The 20,681-nt window shown below is 41.2% G+C and overlaps 1 protein-coding gene across 13 annotated transcripts in view; it reads left to right on the forward strand.

The window, feature by feature from the left end:
- Window positions 1-20,681, forward strand: part of fat3a (FAT atypical cadherin 3a) — a 291,897-nt gene that overhangs the window by 228,473 nt on the left and 42,743 nt on the right. For 9 of the 13 annotated variants that reach the window (XM_020619087.1, XM_020619094.1, XM_020619093.1 and 6 more), the window contains 6 exons: window positions 2,795-2,991; window positions 3,136-3,289; window positions 3,471-3,704; window positions 5,050-5,442; window positions 9,177-9,391; window positions 16,622-16,759. In XM_020619087.1, coding sequence (XP_020474743.1) covers window positions 2,795-2,991; window positions 3,136-3,289; window positions 3,471-3,704; window positions 5,050-5,442; window positions 9,177-9,391; window positions 16,622-16,759 — 1,331 coding nt within the window. The remainder of the gene's footprint in view (window positions 1-2,794; window positions 2,992-3,135; window positions 3,290-3,470; window positions 3,705-5,049; window positions 5,443-9,176; window positions 9,392-16,621; window positions 16,760-20,681) is intronic. The other 4 variants (XM_020619092.1, XM_020619097.1, XM_020619098.1 and 1 more) reach the window with 1 other exon arrangement.

The raw sequence follows: 20,681 nt of genomic DNA on the forward strand, positions 1-20,681 counted from the left end.
ACACGGACAAGACGAAGGAGATGATAGTAGACATGAGGAAGGAGAGGAGAACTCATCGGCCACTGCTCACACCGGGGCTCGAAGTGGAGAGGGTGAGCAGCTTCAAATACCTGGGCGTCCACATCAGTGAGGACCTCACTTGGACACTTAACACCACACAGCTGGTCAAGAAGGCCCAACAGCAGCTGTACTTGCTGAGGAGGCTGGTGAGGTTTGACATGTCGCCTAGGATCCTTTGCAACTTCTACAGCTGCATCATTGAGAGCATCTTGACCAGCTGCATCACTGTCTGGTATGGCAGAACTACTGCTAAGGACCGCAAGTGCCTGCAGAGAGTGGTAAAGACTGTGGAGAAGATCACCAGGACTCCACCTCCTCTCTGCAGAGCATTCACCACCGCAGGGTGCGTAGAAAAGCTGCCTCCATCCTCAAAGATCCCACCCACCCCCAGCACGGACTATTCGCCTCCCTACCCTCTGGCCGGAGGTTCAGAAGTGTGAAATGCAGGACCACTACACTGAAAAACTCTTTCTTTCCCTCTGACTCCTAAACAGCTGAGGAGTATATTACCAGGAAATACGTCATCTACTGTTTACATTCTCAGTTTGCACATGCATAATTGCACATTGACTGTTGACTGCTGCACATGCTGCTCCCATGCAGGATACATTCTCTTATTATATTCTTATATATTTTTATTATATTGCTGCATTTGCTGCTTAAAGTGCCCTAGATTTTGTGTTGCTTGTTTATCTACTTTATATTTCATTTGTATTTTTGTGGCATTCATGTGGACGGCAAAGTAAGAATTTCATTGTACAGGGAAACACATTTCCTAACTGTGCATATGACAAATAAACACTTTGGAGACTTTGGAGAGAGGGAAGTCTGGGCATCTTTGCTTAGACTGCTGTCCCCGCGACCCGGTTCCGGATAAGCGGGAGAAAATGGATGGATGGATGGGTTATGGACACCGGACTAAAACTGATTACAGTGCCATCCAGATCATCTCAAGTGTGGTCAGGGGATTCTGATCCAGTTCTGAATGCTTGCATTTATACATGGACAGATCATATCTGTGATGTGAAAAAGGGATCGTAGTGCCCACATATCCATAAATGATTTGCATTTGCTGGTCTTTTTTTTTTCTTTTATGGTTGTGTTAACAAAATGGCAAATCAAACACAAACATAAAAAAATGCTTGACACCGCCACTGACTTGTGCACAGTCCTTACCACTCTGTGTCCTCTGTGTGTTCACTTAACATCCAGTATGTGGTTTCAGTTTGGTCTTTTTATTTATTGCAGGTTCATATTATTTAACATGTACATTTTGTATTTTGACACTTGAAATAGACCCTCTGTTAATTAAGAACACTGTTCTTGTAGTTGCCACTGTACTTGTATTTTTTTAAGTCATTTTATTGACATTAGAGCGGTATATTGTCACTCCCTCCATACAATGTAGGCAGTTTCTCCTTCCACTCATCAGTCTGTTAGAGAGAGCTGAGCTGCATGGAAATGGATGGGTGGAGGACTGTGTACTACTTTCTCGTGACACCTCAGTTAAATGGGTCACCAGCCCACCCAGTGCTTTCATAAATCCTCAGTATTATGGTCCCATCCTATCCATGGCTGCAACATTAATTTCCCTGTACTGTTCACATAAAGCAGCCACTTATAATAATTGCTGTGATTATAGATGTAACTTTCTTGTGCAGTCGGTAAAGAAACTGTAAAACTAATAGATGTTGTGAGTGAAGCCATGTGCTCTGGTTTACTGACAAGCGCAGACAGAGCACCAAACAGTACAAGAGAGGTGTGGGCTTGGCTTTCACCTTGACTTAGACTAAAGACTACTCTGCACATCCTCAGATTAAATATCAAGTGTGCAATAAATCAACTCTCTGTTTTTCAGACAACAAACTCACATTGTGCATAGAGGGAGGTGAAGGTGTGTTTGTCAGTGCACACCTCCAGAGAGACAACAGATGAACTTCACATCATTACATTCAGACACAAAGACATTTCTGGGATCACCAAAACAACAGGCAACAACATGCAAAATATGCAGCTTATGAAAGATAAACAAATGTAACTGTTTCATTTCTGTGTTTTCAAGTACATTTAAAAAAGTAATAAACATTTTTATTTACATTTTATTTTTGGTGATGGGTGAGTCAAATACAAATTTCAGGTTTTAGACCTGACTCAGTAGACAAGACTTAATATAACTTTAACTTGCAAAGCAAATAGAATGCTTCTTATTTGATAATAATCACTTTTATTTGGTCAAGTATGTTGCACACAAGGAATTTGTTTCCAGTACAGTACAGAACCAAGGCAGCCATCTGCAGCGCCAACTCACACCAATGGCTATAACCATTGGGGGCAACTCGGGGGTTCAGTGTCTTGCCCAAGGACACTTTGACATGTGGACTGCAGGCACCATAATTCGAATCTTCAGCCCTTCGGTTGGAAGATGACTGCTCTACCCAGTGAACCACAGTCGCCCCATTTGAGCATTAACATAAGACCTTAGTGTAACTTACAATTTTGCTTGTACAGAACAACTTTGCCTACAGTTATATTTTGATAATGCCCAGTGCCTTATTATTGGAAATTGTAAGTGTTGTAAACTTTACATGATGCTTTACTTTCTAAAGTGTATGCATCCATAATTTATAGTAATCAGTAATTTGTGGAGAAATTATTCACAATCTGTATGTCAGTCTGTTTGTCTAAAATTTTCTTCACAGGATGTGACTAGCCCTGTCTGTGTCTATGTGTCCAGGGGGAAACTACCGTGGTGTGTTTGCACTGGGTCTGGTTCAGGGTGAATGGAAGATGTATGTGAAGGGGCCGCTGGACAGGGAGGAACTCAACCTCTACATCATCAATGTCACTGCTAGCGATGGACTCTTTGTTTCCCAGGCAACAGTGGAGGTGACAGTGACAGACACTAATGATAACAGTCCCATCTGTGACCAGGTGAGGAATAAAACCATGTGTTGCTCTTTTTAAAGGATAAATGCAACCACTGTGACAAAAATGTAGCTGTTTTATTTCATTTAATTTCATTCCATTGACTTTTTCTCTTAATCTCTTTGCTCTGTGTGCATGTACTATCTGCAGGCTGTGTACACTGCTTCCATTCCTGAAGACCTCCCAGTCAACAGTGTACTACTGAGGGTTGGAGCTACAGATGCAGATGTGGGTATCAGTGCCTGGATCCAGTACTCCTTACATGGCCCTGGATCCCAGGACTTCAGCATGGACCCAGACACTGGTATGGACATAATGGCTTAGAAAACACTCCTTTACGCTACATTTCTTTTGGTGCAACACTTAGTACTTAGCCTTTTTTCACTGAACTTTAATACATTGCATCTTCAATCAATCCAGTATAGATTGAATTGCAGCAACAAAATGGGATCAGGTGACCAGTGTATTGTTTTTAACCTGTCCAGGTGAGGTCAAGTCATCTGTGATTCTGGACCGTGAGATGACACCCAACTACAGGATGGTTGCCCAGGCAACTGATGGTGGTGGGCGGTGGTGCCGTGCTGAGGTGCAGCTGGCAGTGACTGATGTGAATGACAACGCCCCCATCTTCACCCTGTCACAGTACACTGCCAGTGTCTATGAAGACACGGCCACCAAAGCACTGCTCACCCGCATTCAGGCTAGAGACCCTGATGAAGGTGAAACTACTGCTATTATTATCACACTTGCTCCTGGAGTTATCACTACTTTGCAAAATGCATCAAATTCTGCTGCACTATGTTTTTGTTATAAAAAGAAAAGCCTTCATCCAGAAAATGAACAGTGCATTAATTTAGAAAAGCAGACAAATGATGCAATTCAAAAGCAGCGTAAAATGAAAGGAGAAGCATATGCAAATACACAAAGATGAGATCAGAGTAAAAGAGAGAGAAAGCACTAGGACTGGACCCAGTTATTTGACTATTCAGATATTCATTTGTTGGGTGCAGTCTGAGTCTGATGATGAAGAAGAAAGACATGATGGAGACAGCTTGGTCTGCTAGCTGGTAGGCTACTCACATGCCTGAAAACAGTGGAGCAGATCTCCAATAAATCATCCACTCAATCAATAAATCATAAGCAAGATGTTAAAACACAAACAATCCCTCTTTACTATAGTAAGGCAAGACAGGCAACAAGTTACAACCTCATTGTCATCAAAATGAACCATTTCAATGAAATAAAGTATGTGCAGCAGCTGTGAGACCATTGCACTGAGACTGTATACACAGTCACTGAAAAGAGGTACTACAAAAATATTCAATAGCTTCACTCTTAGACACATTTTTCCAAGCTAAATGTTGTGGTCTCCAACAGGAAACCAGTGAAATATTTTTGTAGTATCTCTTCTTGGTATTGCACTTTGTAGACGGTCCCTGTGCCCTCGTTTTGTTCATTGTTGTAGGTAGTGTATGTCTGAATGAAGCCCTGAGGACCGTAATGTAAAACTGACCTATATCTGAATGACAAGCATATGTGTTTAACAGACTGATGAAGCAGCAGTGTTATGTACTATCTCACAAACACATGTTGCAGCATGATCTCAGCCATCCAACTGCATGAATGTTTGTACCAAACTTCATGACAACTACAACTAAGCCAGGACAGCCCTAGAAAGTACATAGAAGAAAAATACAAGACCAAATATTAATTGTACAAAAGCAGATAACAGCCTCCTCAAAACCTTTAGTAAGTGTGAGACTTCTCGCACAACATTCTTTATGTTGTACTTGGTTGTTGACATTAATCGACAGAAGGAGTTGTCTAAAAGAGAGAGCGGCAAAAAATAAGCCCTGCTTCCTTTCTCACCTTCACACTCCTGGTCAATCACTGCATTATTGAGTGAGATTGTCAGACTATCTGTTTCAAAAAGTTAGAAAATTTGTCAGCGGCAGCCATCACTGAAAGCAGAGTATAAGGATCCAACAAGCATTGTGTTTCAAACTTACTGAGGCCTTTAAACCTCTGATATACATACCTGACACACTTCTTCTGGCTCTGCAGCAGGTCCGGGCCGTATGGTGGTCTACTCCCTGGCAGACTCTGCAAGAGGTTCCTTCTCCATTGACAAGTCCTCAGGCATCGTGGTTCTGGAACGTGTTCTTGATCGCGAGGTCCAGTCGGCTTATCAAATAACAGTTTGTGCTTCTGACCAGGGTTCACCGCTGCCTCTCTCCTCACTGATTAACATCACCATCACTGTGCTGGACATCAATGACAACCCACCTGTGTTTGAGCGCCGTGACCAGCTGGCAACAGTGCCGGAGGATGTGGGAGTAGGAACTGAGGTTCTGAGAGTTAATGCTGCCAGCAAGGACATTGGGACCAATGCTGAGATCACTTACAGTATCCGATCAGGCAACGAGCATGGAAAGTTTCACATCCACCCATTGACTGGTGAGTGTGCTAACCACCCCTGCTTCACTGTTGTATGGTCACATATGTGAACACTGCAAGCTGTCCACTCAAGAATGAACTCTGTTGCGCAGTGACATGTGAATTCCATTCAAGTCCCACAGGAGATCCCTACTGAGATATTTCAGGCATTAAAAAACATTTTAGCCACAGTGGGTGCAGAGGTAAGACTATGATCAATGCCCATATAAAGTGCCTTGCAAAAGTATTCGGCCCCCTTGAACTTTGCGACCTTTTGCCACATTTCAGGCTTCAAACATAAAGATATAAAACTGTAATTTTTTGTGAAGAATCAACAACAAGTGGGACACAATCATGAAGTGGAACGAAATTTATTGGATATTTCAAACTTTTTTAACAAATAAAAAACTGAAAAACTGGGCGTGCAAAATTATTCAGCCCCCTTAAGTTAATACTTGGTAGCGCCACCTTTTGCTGCGATTACAGCTGTAAGTCGCTTGGGGTATGTCTCTATCAGTTTTGCACATCGAGAGACTGAAATTTTTGCCCATGCCTCCTTGCAAAACAGCTCGAGCTCAGTGAGATTGGATGGAGAGCGTTTGTGAACAGCAGTTGTCAGTTCTTTCCACAGATTCTCGATTGGATTCAGGTCTGGACTTTGACTTGACCATTCTAACACCTGGATATGTTTATTTGTATTTATTAGTCATTTAGGTCAACATTGGATCATTCAGAGATCCTCACTGAACTTCTGGAGAGAGTTTGCTGCACTGAAAGTAAAGGGGCTGAATAATTTTGCACGCCCAATTTTTCAGTTTTTTATTTGTTAAAAAAGTTTGAAATATCCAATAAATTTCGTTCCACTTCATGATTGTGTCCCACTTGTTGTTGATTCTTCACAAAAAAATTACAGTTTTATATCTTTATGTTTGAAGCCTGAAAGGTGGCAAAAGGGCGCAAAGTTCAAGGGGGCCGAATACTTTCGCAAGGCACTGTAAATACCTGGATGCAATCAAATTTCCTTCAGTTACAGACAAGACTGAAGTTATTGCTTTTGGTAGCAAGAACGAAAGGACCGAAGTTATTGATCAGCTTGATTGTAGAACTATGAAGACAAAAACTCAAGTTACAAATCTTGGTGTCATAATTGACTCAGACCTGAACTTCACCAGTCACATCAAGGCCACAACTAAATCAGCTTTTCATCATCTCGAACAAATAGTACAACTCTGAGGTCTCATGTCCTGAGAAACTCACTGATGCTATCGTCTCCAACAGGCTGGACTGTTGTAATGGTCTTTTGTCTAGCCTTCCCCAAAAGACTGTTAGACAACTTCAGCTCGTTCAGAGAGTTTGAACCAGAACCAGGAGAATTGAGCAAATCACTCCTGTTCTTAAATCTTTACACTGGCTCCCAGTTACCTACAGAATCCAAACCCAGCAGGGCCCTGACATCCTTAGTAAGCAGTGATCTGGTTTTAATGCTTATAATATTTAATGCTGTTACTGTTTTTCTTTGCCTATGTGAAGCACTTTGAATTGCCTCTGGTTAGGAAATGTGCTCTAGAAATTAAGCTGTCTTGCTTTGATCTGAAGTCCAGTGGTGCTTTGACCAAGATTCCTGTGCTGGCCAAAAATTACAGTTTTATATCTTTATGTTTGAAGCCTGAAATGTGGCAAAAGGTCACAAAGTTCAAGGGGGCCGAATACTTTTGCAAGGCACTGTACCTGGATTCAATGTGCTCAGTTGAGCGCTTAATTCCTATGAGCCATGTGTCACCATCCATGGGGGTCGTGTTCCTTCTGGATCTACCATTAGGAGTTGCAAAAAGTTTTCAATTAGTATTAACTTTTTATAATAAATTACATGACTATGTCTAATGTGAAAGATGAGGTTCATAGTGACCAATGCACAGAAAATTACAGTATAATCACCTCTGCAGTTCCCTGTTGAATGTCTTAGCCTCTTTTACCTTGTTGTTTTGATTTTACAGTCTGTAGTTCCCATTCTTATTAACCTCATCTGGCCTCAGTTGATGGAACCTTAACCATCCAGATATTTTTTTCAGGAGCTACTGGAGCCCAAACCAGAGCTAAAGTGATCAGCATTTTTACACTGCTCCTTGCTAAGGAGATAACAGGTTTGTTAGCAAAGGAGTTCAACACATCAGTGTATGTTGGCACCCTCTGTGTCTGAACTTGGAGTCAGTTGCACTGCTGTGCCCAAATAATTTGTCACAGTTACATCCAAATTTTCACTTGGATATGCAGCAGGATGCTGCCCTGTAGAGCTTAGCTCAGGTGCTGACAGAACAGCAGAGTACATTTAAAAAACCGCTGACTTCATTTTAGCCAATTCTTTGAAAAAAATGCCCTTAGTATTGTACATAAAAGAAATGTCTGTAGTGGTCAATCCACAAGAAAAGGATGCAAGCTGTAACTGTGAGCTTGACTAATTTTTCAAGGTCAGTCTACCTTGTGCCCATAGAGTTGCTCACATAGCCGTGTGGTGGGGCCAGCGTGTTCAGGTCTGCTCTGGTACTCTTCTCATGTCAGCAGCCAGGCACAGAACTCAGTTTTGGCTTCAGTTCATTTAGGTTAGCAGTCACAAATAGTCTAAACCAAAAATACACTGTCCTGCATAGTCTCAACAAAACATTGTCCTTGGCATCATCTGAAGCTCAGTAGTGAGATCTTCAGATGTTTAGATTCTCCAAGTTGTCAGCTAGGCCCACAAAGCTTCCTTTTGTAGGTTTCAGGACTACTCGACTGTTCACCCAGCACTGCTTTGCTCATATCATCATGATATCAAAAGCTGCCTCAGCCTGCTATCTTACTATCCATTTCAGTTTGGGGGCGCCATCCAGAGCTTTCGCCTTTTTTTCTCTCTTTTCTTTCTTTCTGTTGCTCTAACCAAATGTCCTTTAAATGAGTGTAGTGACATAGCATAGGCATATCTTTATCCATCTCAGCTTCTTACTGTTCTGTAAAATATGTTTACAGTTAACTCCTCTTCTTCCAGTTCTCTGCACAGCTCATATCCTCAAATCCTGGATTCTTCTGAATCAGAAGCCATAATGCCAAGTTTACAGCTGTTGAAGTGTTTGTCCAGCTCTTAGTATTTTGTGATGTCCCTACCTGATCTGTGGCTCTCATTCCAAAGCCCAGTGGCTTCTAATGAAGATGTAAAATTTCAGTTCATAGTTTCTAGAAAAATGTAGTAATGTCTAAAACTATTGTTCCCTATAGTTTCATCAAACAGGAGAAAATAGTGCATTTGTAGATTAATTCATGTTTGATGATCTAGGAGTATTTGAGGCAGCAGGACAGTGTGTGTGGGACTGAATTAAAATAACCTACAGTGTGTGTGTTTATAATAATGAAGGAACATGCAGTGCAGCCCTGTGCAGCAGTGTGTGTCTCACTGATGTGTTGTTAAGTTTCTGGACAACAGTGGAGCTCTTTGACACAGAGAAAGAAGATATATCAGGATTTGATTTATATACATTGCTAGTTATGTTTGCTAAGGATATTTTCTGCTTTGGATATTTTCATGGGATTTAGGCACAGTAATTAAAATTTACATGGTTGCCAGATCTTTAGGTCCTTGAACACTCAACAAACACCCCCTGAATGTGTTTGGCAGCTGACCTGAAAAACATTTTCTTTACAGTCACTACATAATATTTGGAATTAAATTCTACCCTTTGTATTTGTTCAGATGCATATTTCTGTTCTCACTTTACTTTACTCAGGTGCCATTCTAGTTGCCCAGCTTCTGGACTACGAGACCTGTAGGGACTACTTCCTGACTGTGGAGGCTCGTGATGGCGGCATGCCACCACTGAGTGCCATTACTACAGTGAACATAAACTTGACAGATGTGAATGACAACGCACCCATGTTTAGCCATGACATCTACACTGCAGTGGTGTCGGAGGATGCCACCATTGGAGAGCCTGTAGTCCAGGTAGGTTCATAGCCAGAGTTGAACCTATCTTTACAAGTACTGGTGAAATCATCATGAAATTGGATGCTGGTGTTCATGGTCTTTAATATTTCTGGTTTTCTGGGGCATTGGCAACATGTAAAAGGTTCCCTTGACCAATACTTCTCCAGCAGCTGCATTCCTGTTAAAATTGGCTTGAATATTTGTGATCCCCAGAAGATATGTCATCGTGATTTTGGGGACCCTATAACTTTTTCTTCAGCACCACTAGAGTTTCCACTTTCAATATCAATATCAAAATCCAGCCTGCCATTTGCCATGGTATTTACAGAGCAAATCTTTGATTCCCAGAGAATGAACGTTCCCATTTTGGACACCCCATGAGTTTTCCTTAAATTCAAACCCAAAATATCTTTAAGGAGGCTCTAGAAAAATTATCATTGTTGTTTGTTCCACTTAATGAGTTTTTGACCTTTATGTCTTGTTAGTCAACTTATTCTTTTTTGTTTGTTTGTGCAGAACGATGGTGAGACAAGCAGCCTGTTTTTCAGTGATTGGACTGGTTCAGTAGTAGCCTTGAAATATGTGGAAAGGGAATGTGTTTATGTGAAAAACAGTTTTTATGCATGGATGCATTTTAACAGATGGTGGTATATTATACAACACATCAATGTAGAGACCATACGCTTTATGATTGACCCCATGTGAGAGTAAAATAATGGCTTTGTGCTATTCTATCATCAGCTTAATCCAGATGTTGGTAATTGCTAAGCTTCCAGTATTACTGATCTCCCAGGGTTTGATAAGGTTTACTGGTTTAAGCTTTTATTTGGTGAGCTTCACAGAGAAAACAGGTAGTAAAAATGCAAGCAGCTCTGATTTACTTTTCATTTGTTAAATTGTTAACAGAGTCATAGTTTTGCAGACTTTTATGTTTATTGATGTGCTGACTGTCTTTGTAAAAATTCAGAAATATTTCTTATAAAAGAAGGTACAGTATCATATGCCTTTTTCACACATGAATTCCATATAGTGTCTATGGAATCAGGTCCGGACTTTGCCCAGAGTAGCCCTTTCACACATGTAGCACACAACAGGACAGGAGATAGTCTGTGTCAGACACAGCCTCGCCTACTGGTAATACTCTGGTTTATGCAAGTGGATCGATTGTGCAAGAGGTAGGACATGATGCAGTCATGTAGCCAGTTTGTAATTTGGTCAAACAGTCTAATCTCATGCTATAGCGTAAATTTGTGTGACGATTCTGGTGCCAGCGCTAAATGGCAGAAGTTCCCAAATAAGGTTGTCTCCAGTTAGACATTTTTGTTGGTGTCTTCATTGTGAATTACCAGTCTTCTTCACCCTTGGGTGTTTGTATTCTTCCAGTTTTGTGTCAGTCATATGATAGAATGTTACCAACATGCCACTAGTTTGGTGTGAATAGTCGGGTCTATACACTGTTGTTTTCTCATATGGGTTCATTCAGATTTCACACAGACTTTTGGGAGCTACCAGGGTAAAGTCCATTCAGTGTTTGGGTCAGATGACTCAGACATTTGCATTCTCACATACTGCTCCTCCAGGTAATGTCTAGATAATTTCAGGGTTCCAGTGCATGTCTGAAAAAAGCTACATATTTGGTGTCTTATCTTTTCCATATCCCTTGACTTCTGCCTCTGTCTATTCCAACATTCAAATCCAATTCAGCATAGCAAAAGGTCAGAAGAGACTTCTATATATTAGAAAAATTGTTAGACTATGTGAAAGAGTAGACACATTTTTTAAAATTGCTTTAAATGTCCAAATGAAAGCTGACCATTGACAGTGCTGCTTCCATTACCCAACAAAATTTATTATATAAAACAAGTTGTTGATTGACTGATATGGTGATAATGAATAACCTGTTAAATTAGCCACTTATTAGAAAATATTGTCAAAAAAGCTTTTGGATGAGCTTAGAATATAATCAAATGTGTCAATGTTTTCATTAATGAGATATTAAATTAAACAGCAGGTATTATTTAATGAGGCCACTATACTGTATGCTGTTGTAAGCAGGTGTGAGTAATGAGAAGCAGGTGAAACCAATATGGGTGATGGGATATAGTTCCTGGGAGTCAGGGTGAGCTGGGGACAGGAAGTAGTGTCAAAATAAAAACATGAGACCGGAAGCAGTGGGCCAGATTCATGACAGTCTTCAATGCCTTTTACAGTAATAACTCAAATAATGTAATAATGCTCAGAGTGAGTGTACAGTATGTATTCTGTTAAGAAAATATTAAGACAAAATGTGTACAAATGATAAAGTCTTGTCGATGGTAATTCTTATTTGGTAATGCAAAACATTTTTTCATTTATTTGAGGACAGATCATATCAGTGTTTTTACATGCAGCTGTCCATTTATGTCTGCCTGTATCATGGGTTCACCTGTGTCCAGTCAGCTATGGCCAGCCTGTACATGTAAGTGTCCCCTGTAACCAGTGATGACGGTTCATTGCCCCAACACTGATTTTTCAGCCTTTCCAAGTAGCTCCTCTTTGCTACTCTGATCTCCTTTGTCAGTGTGTTTCTGGTCATACAGAGTCCTGTCCCTACTCCTGTAGGCCTCCAGTTTGAGCTCCACTGTGGACCAAGGTTTATTGTTTGTTATATGTGCAGAGAGCCTTAATGGGCATAAACATGTCCTCACAGAAGCTGACATATGATGTCACAGTGTCAGTATACTCATCCAGGTCTGTAGCTTCGGCCTCAAGAACACCTAGTTTGTAAAGTCAAAGCAGGCCTGTAGCTTTGACTTTGCCTCTTCAGTCCATCTTTTCACCTTTTTGACCACAGGCTTTGCAGCTTTGAGTTTTGGCCTATAAGTGGGAATGAGGTGGATCATGCAGTGGTCTGAAAGCCCAAGAGCTGCACAGGGAACAGAGCGACAGGCCTCCTTAATTACAGTATAGCAACAATCCTGTGTGTTTTTGTCCCTGGTGGGACAATTGACATGTTGTCTGTATTTGGGCAATTCGTGAGTTCGGTTTGCTCTGTTAAAAGATAATGAGCAGGGAATCTGGGTGTTTCTGTTTTGTGCTTATTATCCATTTGGCTAGGAGCTGCAACACTGTTTTGACATAGGCCTGTGATGAAATATAAATACCAACTAGGATAAACAAGGAAATTCTCTAGGAGAATAAAATGGTTTACAGTTTATGAATAATGCCTCTAAGTCCATATTACAAGTTCTCTCCAGCACTGTTACATCCTTACACCAACCTCCATTAATGTAAAAGCAGATGCTTCCTCCTCTCTTTTTTCCAGATAGTTCCTTCACACAGTATGCTCTGTAGCAGTGGGCCAGATTCATGACAGTCTTCAATGCCTTTTACAGTAATAACTCAAATAATGTAATAATGCTCAGAGTGAGTGTACAGTATGTATTCTGTTAAGAAAATATTAAGACAAAATGTGTACAAATGATAAAGTCTTGTCGATGGTAATTCTTATTTGGTAATGCAAAACATTTTTTCATTTATTTGAGGACAGATCATATCAGTGTTTTTACATGCAGCTGTCCATTTATGTCTGCCTGTATCATGGGTTCACCTGTGTCCAGTCAGCTATGGCCAGCCTGTACATGTAAGTGTCCCCTGTAACCAGTGATGACGGTTCATTGCCCCAACACTGATTTTTCAGCCTTTCCAAGTAGCTCCTCTTTGCTACTCTGATCTCCTTTGTCAGTGTGTTTCTGGTCATACAGAGTCCTGTCCCTACTCCTGTAGGCCTCCAGTTTGAGCTCCACTGTGGACCAAGGTTTATTGTTTGTTATATGTGCAGAGAGCCTTAATGGGCATAAACATGTCCTCACAGAAGCTGACATATGATGTCACAGTGTCAGTATACTCATCCAGGTCTGTAGCTTCGGCCTCAAGAACACCTAGTTTGTAAAGTCAAAGCAGGCCTGTAGCTTTGACTTTGCCTCTTCAGTCCATCTTTTCACCTTTTTGACCACAGGCTTTGCAGCTTTGAGTTTTGGCCTATAAGTGGGAATGAGGTGGATCATGCAGTGGTCTGAAAGCCCAAGAGCTGCACAGGGAACAGAGCGACAGGCCTCCTTAATTACAGTATAGCAACAATCCTGTGTGTTTTTGTCCCTGGTGGGACAATTGACATGTTGTCTGTATTTGGGCAATTCGTGAGTTCGGTTTGCTCTGTTAAAAGATAATGAGCAGGGAATCTGGGTGTTTCTGTTTTGTGCTTATTATCCATTTGGCTAGGAGCTGCAACACTGTTTTGACATAGGCCTGTGATGAAATATAAATACCAACTAGGATAAACAAGGAAATTCTCTAGGAGAATAAAATGGTTTACAGTTTATGAATAATGCCTCTAAGTCCATATTACAAGTTCTCTCCAGCACTGTTACATCCTTACACCAACCTCCATTAATGTAAAAGCAGATGCTTCCTCCTCTCTTTTTTCCAGATAGTTCCTTCACACAGTATGCTCTGTAAATCTGAAATCCCAGCAGCTGAACAGCCTCCTCAGGGATCGAGTCATTAAGCCACGTCTCCACAAAGCATAACGTGAAAAGTCAGAGTTAGTTCAGTTGATCAGCAGCAGTTTGTCCATTTTGTTAGCTAGAGAATGGAGAATTGCTAGATCTATGGTCCAGAGTGGCGTTCGGTACACCCGCCATCATAGCCTAATCAAGGTGCCAGCCCTCCTCCCTCTCCGGCGTCTCCTCCAAGTCCTGAAAACAGCTGCTGCTCCACCATCTAAAATGTCCAAACAGCTTCCACTATCAGTGAAAACTTGAGAAAAAATCTCCAGACTGAGCTGACGGATGTTCAGAGGCTCGTCCCTAGTAAAAGTAATGCAGGCAGGGTTGCAGAATACTGAAAACAACAGAAACAACAACAAAAGCATATGGGAGCACATGACTGAGGCAGACTTGGTTGGGTAGAGCAGTTGTCTCCCAACCAGAAGGTTGAAGGTTTGAATCTTGGTGCCTGCAGTCCATGTTGAAGTGTCCTTGGGCAAGACACTGAACCCCCAAGTTGCCCCCGATAGTTAGAGCCATCGATTGAGTTGGTGCCACAGGTGGCTGCCATTGGTTCTGTACCGGAAACAAATTCCTTGTGTGTAACATACTTGGCCAATAAAGGTGATTATCCTATTATCCTCTACAGAGGAATCATAGAGTCTGTTCTCTACTCTTCCATCACTCTCTGGTTTGGTTCAGCAACCAAACAGAGCAGGAACAGACTCCAGCGAACTGTCAGGATTACAAAAAAGATCACTGGTGTCAGCCTGCCCTCCACAAAGGACCTGTACACCTCACGAGTAAAGAGGAGGGCGGAGGAGCTCTCTGCAGACCCCTCACATCCTGGACACAAACTGTTTGAAACCCTTCCCTCTGGCTGGTGATACAGAACCCTGTATGCCAAAACAACTAGACACAAGGACAGTTTCTTCCCCTGCACCATCACTCTGATGATCAGTTATCTACAACTGAAGCAACAGGACTCAGCAACAACCACAGTGCAATAACTGTAAATAGTACAGCTACATACACCAGTCTGATAGCTTGAAATGTGTATATATGTATATAATGTTTATGAATACTGCCTGTCCTCCTTCTCCCACCCTTCCCCTACCCTTGAGTGCACAGTTTTTTGTCTATTGTCTGTTGCCTAAAACACATCAAGAGCCTCTGTGCTGGAGACTAATTCCTTTTATGTCCATGCTTGCCGATTAAAGCTAATTCTGATTCTGATTTTATAAAAATTAGATAAGCATCAGATCTAGGAGCTTTTAAATCATTTTTAAAGACACACCTTTTAACTCAGGCTTTTACATCATAACCAAATGGAGACACATTTGCTGTTTTTTTCAATTTCTGGCCATATTTTATTAGGTATGTGAACTCCAAAGGAGTACAGTACACCTCTTGCATTATTATTATTATTATTTAATTTTCCTCTTCCAAAATTTTGTCCCACTACTCCTTCCACAGTTTTTGACATGTGGACACCAAAGTATGTTGTGTCTTCCCACTGGGAACAGTGTGGTCTGACTTTTGGTGAGGATCCAATCTACAGTTTTTGTACAAATCCATCCATTATTTATATCGCTTATCCCTGAATAGGGTCATGGGGGGGCTTCAGCCAATCCCAGATGACACTGAGTGAGAGGCAAGGTACACCCTGGACAGGTCACCAGTCGATCACAGGGCTGGCATGTAGACAAACAACCACACACACTCACACTCACGTCTACGGGCATTTTAGAGTCACCAGTCAACCTAAGATGCAGGTCTGTGGACTGTGGGAAGAAAATAGAGTGTCTGGTGAGAACCCACACAGGCACAGGGCGAACATGCAAACTTTGCACAGGTAGGCCTGGGGTTGGCCCGGGTTCGAACCCAGAACATTCTTGATGTCAGTGCTAACTGCACCCATTCCTCTTGGTTTGTTTGTAAAAAGTCAATCTGAACGGACCACACCAGAGCTAAAAGGAAGTCATGTTTGTTTTTTTCCTTGATCCCAAACAACTAAAACATAAACACAGATATGAAAGACACCACACTGAAATGTTGCGGTGATGTGAAGTGACAGTGATAACCACTGTGCCGCCTCCACACCTCAAATTTCTTCAGTGTGTAAACTTTTTTGATCATCTGTGTGACATTAACTATGCGCCTTTATTGTCATATTGTGAAGCACTTTGGCACAACTTTTGCTGTATTTAAACGTGCTATAAGAACATTTGATTTGATTTGAATTGTTGTTACAAAGTAGCACAAATAGACAGTGGAATATAATATATGAGATTTATCTAGTTGTGAATTCACCTCTTACTTAACACTTGTGTTTCCAGAAGGGTTCTCTGTGTTAAACATATCAAAGATTGTCTGCCAGTTTCACTTGCCTCTCACTCTGAACAGTGCATTTGGTTCTGTTTGTTCATTCTTATGCAAGAATATACTGTATATGGTAAAGTTTGAATTAGGTCAAAGTCACACATGTGACAGTACATCCACAGGAACCAGTGTGCACTGACAGGCTGGCAGATGAGACATCTAAAACAGTGAAGGTCAGATCTGTACAACTTATTCAGAATTGGTAACATATGGATGAAAAATATGCTGACAAACTATGGGACAGGGACATATGGTCAAATGTGCTACTGTCCGATGCTAACTGAAACATTAACTCATTCTACATGTATGTGTGTGCGTGTGTGTGTGTGTGTGTTTGCAGCTGATAGCAGAAGATGTGGACAGTAAACTGAATGGAGCCATCCTCTACTCCATCATCAGTGGAGACCGAGACAACCAGTTCTTTATCGACCCACTCAGTGGGGTTATCAAGGTCAACAAGCAGCTGGACCGTGAGACAGTGAGGACACACACACACACACACACATGCAGCACACACACATTTCAACAGTTTAGTCTTGGGATCAGTGTACAGAAACTTTTCACAGGGCCACTACCTCACAGTCACACTTGTATCTTTTATCAGTAGAGTTATGGAGGTTTTCATTTATATTTAAACGCTAAAACTTTGAATGCTCAGTTGTGTAAATTAATCGTCATTATTCTCATCAGACATGATGTAAATGCATTGTTAAACAAATGATCTAGGCACAGACATTGGTTTTCCAGAGGGTACTGTATATTAAATAGATAATAGTTCCATTTTGGCCTTTGTGCAAATATCAGTCACATAATCTGCAGCCAGCGACGGTTGTAATTTTAACATATGGAAGCAGTATTCTGCGACAGCCTATTATCTCATTGTTGTGCATGTTTCCCCTTGTTTAAAAAAAGACTGGTTTACAAAAATAATAGAATCATTTTAGCCTTGTATCATAGTAAGTATGTAATTTTTATTATTTTGGAACTGGAACCTTCAGAACCCAATTATTTATAGTATATCACTGTGTAGTTTCTGACAAAATGCAATTGTATATACAGTATCAGCCAACCATCTTGATGCAAGCATGAACAGCCAGAGTATGTAGTGAGCTTCTGTAATGTTTGCTCTGAGTGAATACCTGCAAACTATGAGCTCTTGTGGTCATCTTTAATGTAAAAAAGGAGCCAGTTGGCGGCTGAGGAATTCACTGGGAGCTGATTTGTTGTGAAATGGGTCCCTGACCAGATGGTAGCTAATCTCACTTGAACAGGAAACACATACACAAAGCAGCTCTGAATATAAGGACTTTAATTTGGAGCAGAAAAAAAATGAAAGCCACGAGTCCCCCTGCCTGACTCCCCCTGGATGCACCCCCCTCACCCAAAGCCTTCCTTCTTCCACATCTCCTTCTCCTCCACACTGCTTGGAAACTTCAGAAATGTTCATATTCCTAGCATAAACTATTCATGAGTATGGTCGATGAGCTGTCAGATCATGCTCAGAGAGACAGTGCAGAGGCGTAAGGGGGATCAAAGCTTTTGGTAGAGAAAGTGTGTTTGGGGTTATCACATAGAAAGCAGCAGTGTGTCTGAATGTGTGTGGACATGTCTTCGTGACACTGTGTGGACTTTTTTGGCTTGTTTTCAGTGCCACCTTTGTGAGGACATTTTAGTCAGTCCTCACAACTTCAAAGGAATTTTTGAAGGTTAATACTTGGTTTTAGGGTTATGGTTAAAATTAGGTTAGGTGAGGCTCTAGTAAGACACAACTGTGTGTGTGCGCGCACGCACGTGCAGTGCTGATGTGTTTGTTGTGTCTGTGCATTTATACTGAGGTAAATGTGTGTGTGTGTTTCCATATGGGTTTTTCTGTTTTCTCTGTCACCTTTCTCTGCTAAGCAGGTCATAGTTGTTTACTGCTGAGGATTCTGTTTTTCATATGTTTCAACAGCAGAATATTGTTTTGTTGATACTGTTGCATTTCTCCTCAGTGTGCTTCATTAGCTCTTTATTATAAAGCAGTGTAGAGAAACAGAAAAATATCCTGAAGCAGGTTTAGGGAAGACTAAGCAGCATGCCAGCAGAACAAGATGTGTAAAAGTGTGTGTGTGTGTGTGTGTGTGTGTGTGTGTGCGCGCGCGCGCGCGTACACTAGAACTCAGCTCCTTCAGACAACCACATACCATAAGCACTGTGTTTGTTCTGTAATATAAAAACATCGATCCAGTGAGTCTCTGTCGTCTCAGAGAAGTGTTTGGATCAAAACCAATCATGAAGCTTTTCATCTGTCACTCAAAAAGCTTTTGTTTGACATTTACCCAAGTGACTGTGGAAACGCACTGGAAATCCAGACTTGATTAATATGTTTATGATAAGATCAACTGTAATAAATAATTATGTGGAGAAGTTAAAGTACAGATTTTCTGGGGTTTGCAGTATTAACCATGTCAAAGCCACTAGAACGTTGGAAACCTGTCTGCCGTAGATTCCTGCAGAAGGTGATTTTTGAGTCACTCAAGCAGTGGGAATAAATTGTGAACACAGAAATGGCATGTTGTCATCTTTTAAGTTAATATACAGTAGCTAAGTCAATTAGCAAACAGTTGCTTATTTCTACATCCAGCAGTAATGGAGTAACATGATAAATCATTCTGGCTGGGGCTTGTGTCCGTCTGATGAATTTAAGTCCATGTCTGTTTGTATCTCTGTTTGTGGTCTCTACCACCTCCTGAGGGACATATCTGGCATATTTAGCAGCTAAATGCTCCACTGTGTTCAGCAGCTAGTCTCTGAGTGTGCCTGTCTGCTGTTTTCAGCTGAGCAGGTAGAATACATTGGCTTTTTAGGGCCTACTCCTCTGAAAACAGCTTCCTGCTGTGACAACACTATAAAAGCATTGAGAGTGAATCAAAATAGTAAAGCTGTGGTCTGGATACTAAACAATGAGTGGAACCTATAAAGCTCTATTAAGTTGAGGAGAGCTGCAGATTCAGATGATTCTCTGGGTTCATCACTGCCAGAGACCAGTTTCACACAGGCTCATTGGTTTCACATTTTCATCTGATTGTTAATTGTTATCAGTAGTGTTTCAGGTTGACAAAACATGGCGGGGCAACAACTTTCTCCTCAACCTGCTGTTGTGCTGCTTAGTTGACTGTATATGTACTTATGTGTTGTCAGTCTGTGAAGCTTTGTTCTGCAGAGCCTAGTTTTATAATGCTGTCTAGATGACTCTTGCTCCCTTAATTTTTTCCAAACTGCTTCTTCTTTGACTGCCAGTTTTCTTGGAGATCCAACCCATGTTGAGCCTGTAATGATTTTTACCAGCAGTTTGGTTTATTACAATGTTAAATAAGAGTTTAATCTCAGCTAAGAGGAAATAACACAGCAATACTCTACTGATCCAATTAACACACGTATATAAAATGTTTGTGTCCTGTTTTGATGGGAAGAAACTGTAAAGAATTGTAATGTTGCTATTGTAAATAAGTGCCTCAAATAATTTCATATTTTAGGCTGACTTTTGATCTTTATTGAGTCAGAAAACCATAGTTCAGGTCACTTTAATCAAGAACTATATTATATTCAAAATTCTTTAGTGTGAGACTCAAAATCATATGACATAACCCCATCATAAATATTTACTGCAACTATTCATCTCAAATATTTCACATTTCCAACTAAGTCTTGTTATTCTGTTAAAAAGCAAATGTGGAAAACATTCATGTTAGAAAATACAATCCCAAATCAGAAAAAGCTGGGATGGGACATAAAATCAAGATTAAAACTGAAAATAGTGATGTGTAAATCATTTGTGTCCTGTATTACAGTAAAAACAATACAGCAGAACATTATTTGATGTGATACCTCATCAATTTTATTCTTTGACCAAAATAAACAATCACTTCAATTCTGATGCTGCAACACATTCCAAAAAAAGTTGGGACTGTTACGATAAGCTGTGTGTGAGTTGTTTAGGACCCAGTAAACTTGCAGATTCGAACCCAGGTAGAAAAGAAAACTTATTTAATGCTCCAAAAATAACAAACAAAACAGAGCCGGTCTCGTCCGCTGATCGTGGGGCAGCTGGGCACACTGGGTTGACTGGACTACTGTCTCCCGGGGTGAATGAGAGGCGTTGCTCGCTAAATCAGAACAAAAAGAGAGTGTAAGAACAAGCAGCAGGTATAGTACAGATTGTTTCTGCTAGTCACTCTGGGGACCTGAACAGCAGAGTGCGCCGCAGGCCCAGGGAGTAACCCAGGGAGAAGGAGACTGGTGCCAGAGATCTCGGGTTGGTGTGTGGGTCCCCTGATGAGGCAGCGCTGGTAGCTGAGCGGTGCGATGTAGGATGGTGGAGGCGTTGCTTGCTGAACAGCTGAGTGCGCCGCAGGCCCAGG

The sequence above is a fragment of the Monopterus albus genome, unplaced genomic scaffold (assembly GCF_001952655.1).
Source record: "Monopterus albus unplaced genomic scaffold, M_albus_1.0 scaffold214.1, whole genome shotgun sequence".
Classification (NCBI taxonomy): Eukaryota; Metazoa; Chordata; class Actinopteri; order Synbranchiformes; family Synbranchidae; genus Monopterus; species Monopterus albus.